The 17,121-nt window shown below is 41.3% G+C and overlaps 2 protein-coding genes across 3 annotated transcripts; one reads left to right on the top strand and one right to left on the bottom strand.

The window, feature by feature from the left end:
- Positions 1 to 209: 209 nt before the first annotated feature.
- Positions 210 to 7,368, bottom strand: LOC129822160 (heat shock cognate 70 kDa protein-like). Its single transcript, XM_055880189.1, has 9 exons — positions 7,233 to 7,368; positions 3,828 to 4,037; positions 3,506 to 3,711; positions 3,180 to 3,332; positions 2,479 to 3,034; positions 2,106 to 2,308; positions 1,674 to 1,872; positions 921 to 1,153; positions 210 to 747 (listed from the first exon to the last, which is right to left on the bottom strand). Exons 2-9 carry the CDS (start codon positions 4,030 to 4,032, stop codon positions 547 to 549), a joined length of 1,956 nt encoding a protein of 651 aa, XP_055736164.1. The 5' UTR covers positions 4,033 to 4,037; positions 7,233 to 7,368; the 3' UTR covers positions 210 to 546.
- si:dkey-4p15.5 (zona pellucida-like domain-containing protein 1) lies at positions 6,749 to 16,833 on the top strand. 2 transcript variants are annotated; one of them, XM_055880190.1, is made up of 12 exons: positions 6,749 to 6,846; positions 12,194 to 12,258; positions 12,601 to 12,713; positions 12,926 to 13,152; positions 13,282 to 13,466; positions 14,301 to 14,373; positions 14,484 to 14,581; positions 14,727 to 14,807; positions 14,952 to 15,123; positions 15,451 to 15,553; positions 15,745 to 15,765; positions 15,894 to 16,833. In XM_055880190.1, exons 2-11 carry the CDS (start codon positions 12,245 to 12,247, stop codon positions 15,762 to 15,764), a joined length of 1,086 nt encoding a protein of 361 aa, XP_055736165.1. In that variant the 5' UTR covers positions 6,749 to 6,846; positions 12,194 to 12,244; the 3' UTR covers position 15,765; positions 15,894 to 16,833. The 2 variants fall into 2 exon arrangements, with proteins under 2 accessions (XP_055736165.1, XP_055736166.1); XM_055880191.1 differs by lacking the exon at positions 15,894 to 16,833 and having other exon boundaries at positions 15,745 to 15,842.
- The last annotated feature ends 288 nt before the right edge of the window (positions 16,834 to 17,121 follow it).

The following is a 17,121-nucleotide window of genomic DNA, read 5'->3' as shown; positions in this document are numbered from 1 at the left end:
ATATATTTCACAGTGGTTTAGATTGTACAATGATTCTATACACTATACGTGCTTTTTTTACAAAATTAAATTAGGCGAACTATTATAATTTTTGCAACCAGGAAATGGTGGAGCTATTTCTGCATAGAGCAGCTTTAACATTTAAATTAAACCCTGTCATCAAGACTGTCACAGGTGTCGAAATTAAAGAAGAGTCTGGTAGAAGAATGTGAATTCAAGAGATTTTATTTTTTAAGAGTTACCTTTAGCCAAGAGCGCAGTGCAAAGGCAAAAACATTTTGCAGTCACAGAATGCGACTGGTGAAAAACATGCTCTGTATAGTAACCATTCACTGGCTAAACTGAAAACGTTTTACAATAGGTAGAACAGTGCCCATGAAAAAGACTCAATCCATGGTTGCTTTCAGCATAAAAAGATGAATGACCAAAATAAACAAAAAGTAGTCAATGCAGATTCTGAAAATAAAGGTTCAGCCCATTCCAAGCCATAGAATGTGGACCACTACTTAGCAATATCCAATCAAGAGTAAAATATTACTAAATGGTTTAGTCGACTTCCTCAATTGTTGGTCCAGAGGATCCACCTCCTCCGGGTGCAGCACCACCAGCCCCGGGCATCCCCCCGGGCATCCCCCCGGGCATCCCCCCAGGCATCCCCCCAGCACCCTGGTACAGCTTGGTGATGATGGGGTTACAGACCTTCTCCAGCTCCTTCTGGTGGTGCTCAAACTCCTCCTTCTCTGCAGACTACAAGGAGAAAGGAAGAGATAGCAAAGAGAGAGTGTTCCAACCTTGTTTAACCACCAGACATTTGTTTAATCAAATTACAATGAGGTGAGGGACTCAGTGCTATACTTGACTTTAGATATGAACATCAACCCACTCCATTCTGGTTGAAGGACCCAGAGCCCGTACTGTACCTGGTTCTTGTCCAGCCAGCTGATGACCTCATTGCATTTGTCCAGGATCTTCTGTTTGTCCTCGTCGCTGAGCTTGCCCTTGAGCTTCTCGTCTTCCACGGTGGACTTCATGTTGAAGGCGTATGACTCCAGGCCATTCTTGGACGCCACCTTGTCCCTCTGGACATCGTCCGCAGCTTTGTACTGTTCAGCCTCCTGGACCATGCGCTCTATGTCCTCCTTACTCAGACGACCTGTGGAGAGAGGGGCAGACAATGAGATGGAAGCTTTGTTACCAAGCATTGTTAGAGGGGACATGCCTATTTAAAATGTTGTGCATACTTTACAATGGCATAGTGTTTAAAGCTACATTCTGGGATTCAGATGTTCAAGAATCAATGGGTAAATCAAGAATTGAAATGAACATTGAACAGATTTCCAGATCCCAGACCATAGCTTATGGTTGGACATATATATATATTTAAATAAATGTATTAATAAATAAACAAAAAAATAAGCTTGTTTAACTCCTTTTTTTGTAAACAATGTGATCGTAAACAAACACTTTATAGCCTCAAAACATGTTTAAAACTATATTTTAACATCATGGGATGGTCAGTTCTTGCATCCATAGCTATGTCTATACATTTGAGAGTGGTTCCATTTTTCCAGCCCCATCCCTCACCTTTTGCCCCAAAACAGTGTCAGGGTGCATGTTTTGTTATTGTTTGAACTGACAATTTCCCCTTTAACTGTAAGAACTAGTAAGTGTACCTTTGTCATTGGTGATGGTGATCTTATTCTCCTTGCCGGTGCTCTTGTCAGCGGCGGACACGTTCATGATGCCGTTGGCGTCAATGTCAAAGGTCACCTCGATCTGAGGCACACCCCGGGGGGCTGGTGGAATCCCACACAACTCAAACTTCCCCAGTAGGTTGTTGTCTTTGGTCATGGCTCTTTCCCCCTCATATACCTGAGGACAGGACACAGACACACATTCAGGTCAACATTAAAGTGGATACATTCAAAGTCTCATCTTAAGTAAACACTAACAAATAAATGACCATGTAGGTCAAGACTGGTTAAGATCAGGATTCAGCACAAATTTAAAGTTAAATCTCAACTAGAGTATATGATAACATTTTGACACCGATGGACACAATCCATTGAGGTACCTAAGAATGAGTCATAGTACGTCCCCCTCACCTGAATGAGCACCCCAGGCTGGTTGTCTGAGTATGTGGTGAAGGTCTGTGTCTGCTTGGTGGGGATGGTGGTGTTCCTCTTGATGAGCACGGTCATGACCCCTCCAGCCGTCTCAATGCCCAGGGACAGTGGCGTGACGTCCAGCAGCAGCAGGTCCTGCACGTTCTCAGACTTGTCTCCGGACAAGATGGCTGCCTGGACAGCTGTCAACAGGCACAGGGGTTGTCACTCATTCTTAAACCATCAAAGCATTTACAATTCCCTTATCCATATTCGGGCTTCTCTGGATGAAGGTTAGGGAAGGCAGAACAGGAAAAGACACAGCTGACCAGAGGGGTTTACTGGGCAAAGATAGAAAAATAAAGAGCCTCACCTGCACCATAGGCAACAGCCTCATCAGGGTTGATGCTCTTGTTGAGCTCCTTCCCATTGAAGAAGTCCTGCAGCAACTTTTGGATCTTGGGGATGCGTGTGGAGCCTCCCACCAGGACGATGTCGTGAACCTGGGCCTTGTCCATCTTGGCATCCCTCAGAGACTTCTCCACGGGGTCCAGGGTGCCTCTGAACAGGTCAGCGTTCAGCTCCTCAAAGCGAGCCCTGGTGATGGAGGTGTAGAAGTCGACGCCCTCATACAGAGAGTCAATCTCAATGCTGGCCTGGGTACTGGAGGACAGAGTGCGCTTGGCACGTTCACAGGCGGTGCGCAGACGACGCACGGCCCTCTTGTTATCGCTGATATCCTTCTTGTATTTGCGCTTGAACTCAGAGATGAAGTGGTTGACCATGCGGTTGTCGAAGTCCTCTCCTCCAAGATGGGTGTCTCCGGCCGTGGACTTCACCTCAAAGATCCCGTCTTCGATGGTCAGGATAGACACATCAAATGTACCGCCGCCTAGGTCGAAGATTAGGACGTTTCTCTCCACTCCCACCTAAAATGATTATAAATGTTTTTAAACGCCTGTTAAATATGCATTTTTGTGAAATTTGTCTCCCAAAACATTTGGTCAACAGGCCTCAGGTATGCATTATAGTTCTAAGTATAGTTGTAGTGTTGATAAACATATATACATTAACCTTCTTGTCCAGGCCATAGGCGATAGCAGCAGCGGTTGGCTCATTGATGATGCGGAGTACGTTGAGACCTGAGATAGTCCCTGCGTCTTTGGTGGCCTGGCGCTGAGAGTCGTTGAAGTAAGCTGGCACAGTGACCACTGCATTGGTTATAGTCTGCAAGAGGAACGATTCAGTATACACAAATTAGTAATGCTTCACTAGACAAGACAATCTTATTTTTTTTGAATGTGTTAGAAAAATGCATTTCTATTTTGTTAAACCATTAGGTAACACCCCAAACACCATAACATGCGTTGCTATGAAGACAGAGTGATAGGCATGCTCACCTTGCCCAGGTAGGCCTCTGCAATCTCCTTCATCTTGACCAGCACCATGGAGGATATCTCCTCTGGATAGAAGGCCTTGGTCTCTCCCTTGTACTCCACTTGGACCTTGGGCCGTGTCGAGTCGTTGATCACTGTAAACGGCCAGAGTTTCATGTCTGCCTGGACGACAATGTCGTCAAACTTCCGCCCTATCAGCCGCTTAGCATCTGGGAGAAGATAAGGGGGTAAACATGAGTTAATGCCACAGATGGAGAGACTATGTAAAGTACATCTTATATACCGTACATGTTATTTAATCAATTTCTCTAAGTTCATTTCTTACCAAAAACTGTGTTTGTGGGGTTCATGGCCACTTGGTTCTTGGCTGCGTCTCCAATCAGCCTTTCTGTGTCTGTGAAGGCGACATAACTGGGTGTGGTCCTGTTTCCCTGGTCGTTGGCTATGATCTCCACTTTGCCATGCTGGAACACACCCACACAGGAGTAGGTGGTGCCCAGGTCAATGCCAACTGCTGGTCCCTTTGACATGGTGTCTGAAAATGAAGAGAGATAACAAAACAAACTGTGTGGTTGAAATAATATGAAACGATAGATGTTTTTCTGTCGTCACACGATATATATCGTCATATCGCCCAGCACTACTGTGTGGTATGAACTCGTTGACTTGAGTTATCCTGAGGGTAGACTGTAGGGGACAACTCTATACAAACTGGTCAAGTTGGGTCTATTTTAGTATAGACCCGTGACACACAATGCTATTTTCTGAAAAGTTCATACAATAGTAGCCACAACAGAGCCCCATCTGATTTGATCCCCGCACCTGTCTTTTCTTTGGGTTGCCTGTTTTGCATGTTATTTTGGCATTAATATGTCACATATTAGTTTGCAAACAATGTAAAAAAAATAAAAAATGAATAGAATAAAATCATTGAGTTAATAAAGCCTCAATACAAACATGGTCTCTTTTTTGCTTTCTTGAGTAAGGCAGCTCCAAAATGCAGGTGTATCAGCCTAGCTCAGTGCTTTCTGTGTTGGTGGGGCAGCCAGCGGAAAATACAGAGTATAGGGGTTGGTAATGTTCTCTAGTTGCGCTGTGATTGGCTCAGTGTTCTTTCACTCATGGGGACACTACAGTACATCACTGCCAAATCTAAGGGTAGAGCTAGAAAATTCAAGCCCCTTGGGTGCTGCCATAGAGTTACATTAGAAGTGCCCATCCAAGAAGGCTCAAGGTTATTGGCCACAGATAAATTTACTTCATGTTTTATCTGCAGTAGCTTTGATTCATGTCAACACCATACTTTCAAAATCTTAGCTAGCAGTCATATTCATGAATCAAGTCGACAATCTATTGGCAAATACTTTTAATTCCTTGTCATATGAAGAGAAATATTGAAGAGAAATTATAGATAAAACGTATCGGTGCTCATCGACCATTGGACAAACATTACACAACAAGTTGGAAATTGCAAATTCAACAATGAGTGGTTTGGAAGGAATCAGTGCCTAACTGAAAGCATTGCAAAGCAATCCCTAGCCTGCTTTTCAGTGGAGTGGTGTGTGTGGTGTGTGATCCATATTCTGTGTTTAAGGGTCTCTTTCCCAAGCTTAAAATGATAAACATCCAACATTGGCCATGCTGTTAGTGAAGCATGATTTGTGCCGCGCTCCAAACAACTTGACTTGGAACTGGGAAATCTGACTTCAGCGAGTTCAAGACAACTGGGAACTTGGGGAAAAAACAAGCTCCGACTGGGAAAATACATTTTGAACGGTCATCCAACTCGGAATTTTAAGCAGGGAACTCGGGCCTCTTTCTAGAGCTACATCCTGAAGATCACTGACGTCATCATGATTCAACCTTTTTTTTTCTGAGTTCCCAGTTGTCTTGAAAACACCATAAATCCAGAGAATGTCAGACTTTGATGACAAAATTTGCCCACAAAAGGACCGCAGCGCCACCTTCCTGTACAAGTGAGCACAACAAGGGGAGTCGAAAAATGTCTTGTATGCTGCTGCATAAATGATGCAATATGCCAGGTAGATATGTATACTGTAGCCAATAAAGTAATATTTAGTGTATGTTGTGTAGTAAGCTGTTAGTAGCCCATGTGCCTCACCCTAATAATTTGGTATATTTTCCCCTCTTAATTTCACCTAATGTTCTGACTTGGTGAACATTTAGCCTATAAACTGTTTTAGAGAAATGTAATCATTGAATGTCGTAAGAGCTTTCATTGTCTGCTTATATGCCCGTTATTTATCCTACGGTTCTGACTTGGTGTACAGGGAGAACACTGTAAGAACAATTCTGTCACTGTACATTTCAAAAGTGCTGAACAAAGTTGACTACATCCGTCCTAGCTCGCTCATTAATGTCTTAAATCGAAATTACGGATTGTCGTCCCCTTATGCCATAGTTTGTACATCTCAATTGCCAGTAGAAACCACCTTTTTTTTTTTTTTAATTCAGTCAGCCTTATCAGCTATGTTTTTTTATTTTTAAGGCAGTAAATGAGGCTAAATTAACTGTTTCGCTGCCAGACAAGACTCCGCTGATAGCCAGGTGTAGCAGTGGTAAGGTGTTGGGTCTGCTGTTGGGACAGCTTTATGTGGGCACTGCTATAGTACAATTCATGTATTGTTTAGTGTTGTGTAGTGGCTTTGCTGGCATGCATCCCCCGCATTTTGGGATTGACATACATAATTTTGTTACAAATAAAACAGGACAGGTTGTACAATTTAATGGTTATGATCTGATTTATTTCAGAAATTCTGACATTGATAAAATGTAGTGTATTAATTTCAACTGCTAGGAATATTTGGTGCATTTCATATTCAAATGCTAATGGTCTAATTCAAAACCTAACTTTTTTCACTTTATAAATTAATTTAAACAGTATGGCACTACTTTAAGTGAAAAAACAAAATTCTAACTTGAATTCTTAATGAATACGTTTTGTTTGCTTAGCATCCCTGACAATGTAAATAGTTTGTATGCATGCATGCATGCATGCTTGTTTACATGTGACTATTAATCTTTTGTTTGTTGATATTCGTTTGTTAATAAATAAAATAACAAAAACATCTCTAGCTTAATTTTAACTGAATAGCTAAAGCAACTCCATGCTTATTATCACTTTAACCAAATGAACATGGGTAGAACACGTCATGGAAGCTATTCCTCCCTATCACCTATTTAAATATAAAACAAACATTTTGCCGGGAGTTTGTCACAGTGGACTCGCCCCTGCGCTGCCGCGGTGTGTTGGGAAATTGCTGGAACATTCCGTTCAGCTTCATCATCCAGTATTGCCAGCCAACTCACGTAGTCTAGACTAGGTAGGGTTTCCATTAAAATAAGTTTCACACACAATTATTAAAACTAACATTTAACCAGCGCATTAAGCAACATCGATCGAACAAGCCAATGGTTCAACTGTATAATGTTGGAAGGCAAACCCAGCTCTTCACACAACGTTAGCTAGCCTAACAAGAGAGCGTCCCTTTAAACAGCTAGCAAGCAAACTGATATATCCGATGAAACTATTGATTCATTAGAAAATAATGTAACCACTTTGAACCTGAATCTGGGTTTACAGGAGAAGTTGAATATGGCGATTATCCTACAGGAGACGTTGAATTTTGGAGAATAGCCTAACTTACTGTTCGTAATTTCCAACAACTATAATACTGATATTCAACAACTTCCATTTCAAAATGCTTACCTTATTAAATATTACAAATCACCCTGAAAATGTCGCTTCACCCTGATTAGTACAGAAGGACTCCTCGCAGAAGCTGACTGGGCTGGTGATTTCCGCCGAACAGTCTAGAACAAACGGAGCGATGTAGCTAGCCAATCAACTGCCAACAGTTGCTTCATCGCGAGCTCAAATGAACCAATTAAAATATTTCCACAGTAGATAAGTTAGTTGCTACAGTGTTTCCTATTTTTAGAGAAACAGTGTTGGACCGTTCCACAATTTGAGCAGTGTAACTTGTTGAGAAAACCCCCCGTTTTATTTCACCTAATTATAACATTCTGTCATAAAGTTCACATGTTCAACTTAATGAAAAACAATTTTTTCCTTCTCAAGAGCAATTTTTTATTATTATACTATAGCAAGTGCCTAATAAAGCAACAAGGTTGACTGTAAATCCGCCATAAATCCCCTTGTGACAGGGGGAATGGAAGCTTGTGTGTCACATGGCGCAGTTAGTTGAATGCAAGCCCAATTCAGCTTTTTTCATCTAAAAATCAAATAATTTATGGGTAACAATTAAGTACCCTACTGTGACTGTTTTCCATTTAAAAGGTCAAAAAGAAACAAAAATAGCTTTTTAGCAAAGAGCAATTTCTCAAGCAAGAATTTAGATGGGACTGTCTAGGAGTGGTCTGTGGGGAGGGGGAAACTGAAAAAAAACTGTTACTGGCAGAGAGGTTTGGAACCGTCTTTCTTATTGGTCTAACATCTAACTTACTGTCCGGTGACATCAGGCAGGCCAAAACTTCATCCCAACTAAGCAATTTCATAGTGTTATTCCAACCTCATGGAGTGGATATACAGTACCGGTCAAAAGTTTGGACACACCTACTCATTCCAGGGTTATTTTTTATTGTTACTATTTTCTCCATTGTAGAATAATAGGGAAGACATCAAAACAATGTATGTAGTAACCAAAAAAGTGTCAAAAAAATCTAAATATATTTTATATTTGAGATCCTTCAAAGTAGCCACGTTTTGCCTTGATGATGGCAGGTAGCCTAGTGGTTGGGGTGGCAGGTAGCCTAGTAGTTATGAGCATTTGGCCAGTAACTGAAAGGTTGATAGATTGAATCCCTGAGCTGACTAGGTAAAAATCTGTTGTTCTGCCCCTGAACAAGGCAGTTAATCTTCTGTTCCTAGGCCATCATAGCCAGCCGCATACCACACTGCTGGCTTGCTTCTGAAGCTAAGCAGGGTTGGTTCTGCTCAGTCCCTGGATGGGAGACCAGATGCTGCTGGAAGTGGTGTTGGAGGGCCAGTAGGAGGCACTCTTTCCACTGGTCCAAAAAATATCCCAATGACCCAGGGCAGTGATTGGGAAGACTGCCCTGTGTATGGTGCTGTCTTCTGGATAGGATGTTAAACGGGTGTCCTGACTCTCTGAGGTCATTAGAGAGTCAGGCACTTATTGTAAGAGTAGGGGTGTAGGAAGAGTAGCTATATATAACACAGGAAATCATGTTTTTGACTGCTCTGGGCCGTTAGAACATTTCTAGCCTGTCTATCTATGGGTAACAGGGTTGACATATTTGTATTTATTATGGATCTCCATTAGCTGCTTCCAAGGCAGCAGCTACTCTTCCTGGGGTCCAGCCAAATTAAGGCAGTTATATACAATTAAAAACATTATATTACATTTAATTACAGATTTCACAACCCATTAAGTATGTGCCCTCAGGCCACTACTCTACTACTACATATCTACAACACAAAATCCATGTGTACGTGTGTATATTATCATGTGTGTGTACGCATGTGTCAGTGCCTGTGTATGACTCTTCACAGTTCCCGCTGTTCCAAAAGGTGTATGTTTATCTGTTTTTTTAATTTAACTTTACTGTTTGCAGTTACTTGATGTGGAATAGAGTTCCATGTAGTCATGGCTCTATGTAGTACTGTGCACCTCCCATAGACTCTTCTGGACTTGGGGACTGTGAAGATACCTCTGGTGGCATGTCTTGTGGGGTATGGATGGGTGTCTGAGTTGTGGGCTAGTAGTTTAAACAGACAGGTCGGTGCATTCAGCATATCAATCTTTCCTCTACTTTGAGCCAGGAAAGATTGACATGCATATTATTAATGTTAGCTCTCCGTGTACATTTAAGGGCCAGCCGTGCTGCCCTGTTATGGGCCAATTCTCATGTTCCTAAGTCCCTATTTGTGGCACTTGGCCACACGACTGGACAGTATTCCAGGTGTGTCAAAGCTAGGGCCTGTAAGAACTGCCTTGTTGATGGTGCTGTTAAGAAAGCAGACAGACCTCTCCCCATCTTACCTACTGTTGCATCAATATGTTTTCACATTGACAGTTTACAATCCAGGGTTACTTCATGCAGTTTAGTCTCCTCAACTTGCTCAATTTCCCCATTATTCATTACAATGTTTATTTGAGGTTTAGTGAATGATTTTTACCAAATACAATGCTTTTAGTTTTATAAATATTTAGGACTAACTTATTTATTGGAAGTTATGCTCGACCTGCTCAGATTTCCACTACAAAACACAAAAAATTGCCAAAAATAGTCAAACCAGCTCACCTGCTTTTACACTATGATTTGACACTAACAAGGTTTCCATCCAACCTTTCTATGCGAGTCAAGTTGCATAAAAATGTAATGACATGCCTGATGGAAACACAAAATGTTTTGGTAATCTGTCCAAATGTTGACAAAACAAAATATGCTAGACGAGGTGGGATTTTGTCAGGTTTTGGCCAGGACTGTTCAGGTTTTGGTCACTAGATGTCCCCATTGCACCTTTTTTGTACCTTTTGTTTTTCCTTGCTCTAATTATTGTTTGCACCTGTGTGTCGTTCCCTTGTTAGTATTTAAACCCTGTGTGTTCCTCAGTTCCTGTGTATGTTAGCACCCAGCCCCAGCCCAAGCCTTGTTCTGAACATATGATTCTCCTATTGGATTTTCCAGAGGTTCTCTGGTTTAGTTCTTGTGTATTTTTGAGTAGTCTTTTGGGGTTTGTTTTTCCCTGCTGTTTTTACCACTTTGTGGAGTTTTCTTTGTATTTTGGAGGATATCCATTTTGTGCTTCTTGGCTTTATGTTTGGACATTGTGGAGTTAGATTCTTTGCCTGGAGATTTTGTTCTTTAATTAAACCACCATCTCTAGTACTGCTGTGTCTGCCTCATCTTCTGGGTTCTGACGATTATTAGTGACTGTTTCTCGCACCGGGTCCTGACAGATTTGTTTGTGTCTGTGAAATGCTTTTATGTGCAAATATTGATATTGAAGTAAACTTGGAGTCACGCGATGACATGTTGTGTGGTCCTCCCACTACGACTAATCTGGAAAGCATACAGCAGTTGTTTGTGCTTGGATGAAATTTAACAGTTGAACTAGAGTACACGAGATGAGAGCAGAGAACACGTTCTTGCTTTGTCTCCTCTTCTGCCATCTGCTTGTATCTAGTGTATATGTCCCTGCTCCCATGGGAAGTGTGAAGTATAGCTTACTGGCACAGGGGAGCTACAGCTCACAGTACAGTAGCCTAGGCATTGTTGTACTGTGGGAGAGATACGTTCCTTGATAAAGGACAGCTCAGCAGAAACCCTGACATAACCCTGTGAGTCAGATGGGGGAGCGAGACACACACAGAGAGAGAGAGAGAGACTCAATTTATGAAAGAAGGTTGGGATTTAGCTAAAGAGGTTGCCTCACTGAACAATTACTGCCAATTGGGCTTTGTGTCTGGACTGGAACAGGTTGTTAGAGAAAGGGAAGAGTTCCATTATCAGAAAAATAATGTAAGATACATGATGGTGGCAGTCCTATATATGTGTTGTTGTTTATGGTTCTTATGTAATGGTAAAAGCATCTCTAGGCCTACAGTAAACAACACCAATGGTGTGCCTTGGAGAAAAATAGATGTTTAGACAGCAAAGGTCAGATCAAAACTGGCATTTATCGTTGGATACCACTAGAGTAATTTAGCATGCGTTTTTATTGGGCTGTACTACTACACGTTGTTGTAGTGCTGTCTCTGGGGGATCCAGGAAACTCCCTTTCATGTTGGGGTGCCACACAAAATACCCTGGCTCTCTCTTCAATAGGTGTGTCTTTTATTCCTGAACAGGGAGAGAATTGAAAGATTTTCTACATCCAATTTAGATGCCTGGCTGAGGCGCCTAACAGCCAAACCTGATACATTATGAATGCCATGCTGACACGTTTATCACCATACAAAAACAATGGCAACAATATCTGACGACATCACATTGTACACCCTCCATCTGCTGATCCCAGGGATCAAGAGCATAATTATAGTAATCATTGTAGTGTCAAATGTACTTAATATATACTTGAATTGAATGTGCTTATTACATTATGTCTGAGACTATTCATTATGTAGTCCTTACATAACACCATTAATGGCTATTCACACCTTTATAATAACACCTTCCATCCCACCTACCTTCACGTCTCCCTATCCCAAGGACAGTATGTGCTTGGTGTGGACTTGATTGTAACTCAATTGAAACAGGTAGAAAATTACTTGAATTATGTCATCAAGTTGTTCCTCGAGCACTGATCTCATCCTGTGGTAGTCTATCTCAGAAGCACAACTCTGAAGTACATTTGCTATAATCAACACAAAATCATACAATTACTGTCAGAGGATATGTAATGAAATTGTCTTACTTTAAAGTGCATCTGTGTCCTTCACATCACCCCATGTTGATAAATCACTTTTAGTCTTGCATTCTAAAGCAACATTGTAGGTATGTCTACTGACAGAGATCATTGCTAAAATATAAAAAATGTATAAAAAATACTTGATAATTGAAGTATATAGCAATGTTGAAAATACAACAACATGCAGTACTGAGATGTTTCTGAACATCCATATCTCATGTTACTATGTCTTTTGTATGGGATATTCACTCTCACGCCCCTCTGCTCCTCAGGAGGCCAGTATAAATATAGGGAGCTGGAGACAGAGATAAAGACAAAGTAAGATGAACACCTACAGGTGAGTCTTTGACAACATCTTTTTTTAGCCATTTCACTGGAATGTCATCAACCAGAATACATATTTGCTTATTTTCTTAATAATAGATGCATACAAATGTGTGCTTTAATTAGTGCACAAATGTAAGGAGTGTGCTTGTCTTTAATCTATCAATGCAAGATTATTCCGTATAATCTATAATTTCCTGTTTATTTGTGATTTTGTAATTAGCTAGCTTTTTCAGAAGGGGATTGTGAGTTTATGGACAAAGTCATATCGATGTGTGATGTTTTTTCAGATAATGGCCTCAGATGAGGTTGGTGAATGCCTTGGTCCTCATTGTGGTGTGTCTTGTACTTGCAGACTGAGAACAATGTGGCTGCCCCTGCTTGTGTGCCAGCTTTGCCTGTTTCTGCGGAGTGAGGCCCAGACACCCAGCACTTTTTGCAACATGCACTCAACATTCAGACCACCAGGTTAGTGAATACACTGCTCAGCTGGTACAAGTACTTCCATCCCCTCTTATTTCAACAGAGGTTAGGGTGATGATAAAACAACATTTTCACACACATCAACGTCACCAAAATGTCAGGTAATTACTATTATAGTATTACAATATTACTATTGTACCACATTGTGCGCTATTCCTTTGTCTTATCTAATGGTTCATATCTCTGGTCTTTCCCAGTGAACTCGGACATTACAGTGACCTGTGGTACTGAAGTTATGGAGTTGATTATCTTGTTATGCCCAGTCTACTTTGGTGGATACAACGAAACCCTGATGGCCCTCAACACACAGTTTATCCTCCCCGAGTGCCATGGAACACCTGACTGGAACATTGACCCTCCAATCCTGAAATTCAATCTGTCAATAACTGCTGATGCTGTGGCTGTCTGCTCCAACACATTCAGGGTAAATCAATTACAGGAATGTATTTACCTGTTTGGTTAATTATGGTGAGAGAAAATTAGTATTTGATTCTTTGAATTGCCACCTATTGTTCTAAGCTGGGTATTTTGAATCTCTTTGTCTTGACTCCAGATAACCAATGAAGTTGGTACTGGGTTATTTTCTGACTTCTCAAATGTCCAGTTTGTTAATATATCTGGCACCATCAACTCGCTGGACACCAGTGCATCTATTGTCACCTACCGCCGGCAGATCATCTACATGTTCTCCTGTCGCTACCCTCTGCAGTATCTGGTCAACAGCAGTAAAGTCACAGTGTGAGTCTTTAAATGAATCACCTACTCTACTGTAACTCCCACTATAATTCTGCATAATTTTGTCTAATGTCTCAAACAGCCTGTTCATTACATGCTGACCAGACCGGACAGGTCGCGTGCGCGAGTTGCAAAATAAATTTAGAAATCCATGTTATTCAATTATTGCACCCACACTGCTCGCGCGTGCCAACAAGTGTCTGCGATGCCAAGGGCTAAAATAGAAGTCAGTTCTATTTCTGACGCAGATCGCCCTGCAAGTCCTGCCTCTCCCATCTCCTCATTGGTTTATAGAAGCAGGTACCCACGTGCCATCTCCTCATTGGTTATACTCAAGTGGGAGATTGAAAGACTAAATGTTTTGCCGGTTGTCGTGGTAAAAGTGTAGATGCCAATCACCATATGAGTTCAAAGATGAAAAAGCCTGGAAGGAGGAGAGATGACTAGAAACCATTCGGTTGGCCGTTTTATGTGTGGATTAATTGTCGGAGTAGAAGACCTTGTGCATTTCAGGTAAAATAACAACTCAATGTTTATATCCCAGGACAAATTAGCTAGCAACAGCAAGCTAGCTAAATAGGACAAATTAGCTAGAAAGTGCAAGCTAACTAGCTAAATTGCCATACATGTTTAATGCTTTTCGACCTGTCCCCAAATTAATGTAATCGGTTCAGAGTTTGTTTTGATATTTTAACCTGTGTGTCGTGATCGCTTTTGGTGTAGGGGGACAAAATAAAATTATGCACGATAGCGCACGCGCGCAGCCGGTTTGGGTTCGGTGTTATTGAGTGTAAACCATGTAGGGTGTGTCACTGTAACATTCCCTGTAACATTCAGATCGGGTGTGAGTCTTGCAGTGAGGGACAATGACGGCAGCTTTGTCAGTACACTGAGCATGTGGCTCTACAGTGTAAGTGTCTACCTTCAGCACATTACTCCCAGAAGTACACAGTGCACTTCTATAGGATATGAAGCAATTGTGTTGTGCTTATAATAGACTGGTGTTTTGCTGGGAAACAGGACACTGACTACACTCAGCAACTCATTGTCCCAGAGAATGGAATAAATCTGAAGACCAGAATCTTTGTGGGGGTGAAAGCCACCAGTCTAACAGAGAGGTAGGACTATAGACGTTGAGCCTTTTGTAAAGTACCATACTGCAAAACATACAATTTCTCACAAATAAAAAACAAATATATTTAAGAAAAAAAGTGCTGTAGCTATACTGCATTCTAGAATCTGTCCCTCTGTTCCTCTCTAAAGGTTCCACGTTCTGCTTGACCGATGCTATGCAACAACAAGTCCCGTTCCCAACAACAGCACCTACTATGACCTCTTTGTTGGGTGAGTCAGTATTATTCACCCAGTTTAATTTCTATAGATTTATAATAACTCTAACTGAAACTGAAGCATTTTTGGCTTCTGGTCACGCCTAATGTGTGTATGTGTACAGTATGTGTATGACTCATATCTCTTATCTCATCAAAGGTGTACACGTGATAGAAAAACCAGGGTTGAGTTGAACGGAGCGTCTCAGAATGCACACTTCTCCTTTGAGGCCTTCCGTTTCATTGAACACAAGAACATGACCATCTCCACTTTCTACCTGCACTGTGTCACCCGACTCTGTGAGGTGTCCACCTGCTCGTCCTTACTGCCCGTAAGCATCAACAATTAGAAAATAACACACAGGTCACTGCCTTCACTCATAGAAACAAAACTAAACATTTTACAATAGTACACAGTGGCGGTCACATTCACAATATTGCCCTTGCTCTCTCTCGACATCCGGTTTGTCTACAACAACGTTCAAAGATTCCAGTTTAACATCTGTTTCCCAGACTATATTGCCCTCTGTTCTGAAGAACCCTAATTTATGAGACAACCCTATGATATTCTAAGCATATCCAACTGAATAGATAAATGTTTCAAACCAAGAGGAAATGAAAAATGACTTCCTGTCTGAACTCTGCCTGTTTGATCCCAGAACTGTTCAGGTTCCTCCAGGAGAAAGAGAGAAGCCCAGGGAGTGTTGGCCAACAACCAGGCCACAATCTCCTCCGGACCCATCAAGACCAAAGTGGACGACGGTGCGGCCATACTGTACCAGTGGTGTGATATGATAGCAGACATTAATGATATATCAGACGTGAATTAATGACACTTGATGAGGGTGAAATTGATTAGTCATCTCATTGCTTATACAGAATGAGTAATTAAATGTATTGTAATGTAAGTCACTTCATTCTTGACCATCTTATTCTGTTTCCATCTCCTACAGGTCTTCCAACAGCTTCATAATGTAAGAAATTCTTCCAAGCTGCCCTTGATAATCACAGTCATCAAAGCCTATGCCTTTCAATAAAATAAAAAAATGCACCCATTGGCTACAGTATGTTGATATATCCCTACTCTCTGCCCCTCCAACAGTCTCATTCCAGTCCCAGAGAAGCCCAATGGGCCATGTGGCTGTCAGTACTGCGGTGCTGGTTGTCATTTGTCTCTCCATGGCCCTGTTCATTGGTCTTTTGCTGAGGAGGAGAAGGTTATCCATCCTCCAATGAGATTTGGTCTAGGACCAGGGAAACACTCAGTGGGGTACTTTACATCCCCAGAGCATGTAGACAGCTGTTATGAAGACACAATACAGTGCCAGGTAAAATGGGAAAAGGATGGTTAGTTCTCAATTTATGAGTAAAGGATGGTTAGTTCTCAATTCATGAGTAAAGGATAGTTCGTTCTTAGTTCATAAGTAAATGGTGGTTCGTTTTCAATTCATTTGTAAAGGATGGTTAGTTCTCAATTCATGAGTAAAGGATGGTTAGTTTTAAATTAATGAGTAAAGTGTCACGTTCCTGACCTATTTATGTTAGTTTGTTATGTCTGTTAGTTGGTCAGGATGTGAGGTTGGGTGGGCATTCTATGTTTTCTGTTTCTGTGTTGGTTTTGGGTTGCCTGGTATGGCTCTTAATTAGAGGCAGGTGTTTGGCGTTCCTCTAATTAAGAGTCATATTTAGGTAGGCGTTGTCACAGTGTTCGTTGTGGGTGATTGTCTTCCGTGTCTGTGTAATTGTTTGCACCATACGGGACTGTTACGGTTTGTTCGGTTTGTGTAGTCTAATTGTCCTATTTCGTGCGTTCTTCTTGTTTTGATGTAAGTTCGTCGTATAGGTCTGTCTACACCGTTTTGTTGTTTTGTTAGTTTATTCAAGTTCGTGTCTATGTTAAACGTTTGTAGCCTGTGTGTGCACATCGTTTATTTAGCTTCACGATCGTTTTCTTGTTTTGTTAAATAAATATGTGTTCAAACTTCGCTGCGCCTTGGTTCCCTCAATACTCCTCCTCTTCCGAAGATGAGGAGGAGGACCGCCGTTACATAAAGAATGGTTAGTTCTCAGTTCATAAGCAAAGAATGGTTAGTTCTCAGTTCATAAGTAAAGAATGGTTAGTTCTCAGTTCATGGATTACAATGTTATACACGTTAGTGAGAAAGTATTAAGCAACATTTCATGCATAATGTTAGACACATAGCATTTTATAATTGTAAGAAAGTGACAGCAGGGTACTAGAGGTAATCATCTTCTACACACCTAAATGTATAGTTCATAAATACAGCACGTACAGATTTTTTGTATGAATCTTTTGTATGATAGCTGAC

This window comes from Salvelinus fontinalis, chromosome 24, assembly GCF_029448725.1.
Source record: "Salvelinus fontinalis isolate EN_2023a chromosome 24, ASM2944872v1, whole genome shotgun sequence".
In the NCBI taxonomy this organism is placed as follows: domain Eukaryota; kingdom Metazoa; phylum Chordata; class Actinopteri; order Salmoniformes; family Salmonidae; genus Salvelinus; species Salvelinus fontinalis.
The sequence above is the reverse complement of the archived record's forward strand: the minus strand, read 5'-3'. Positions and strand labels throughout refer to the sequence as shown.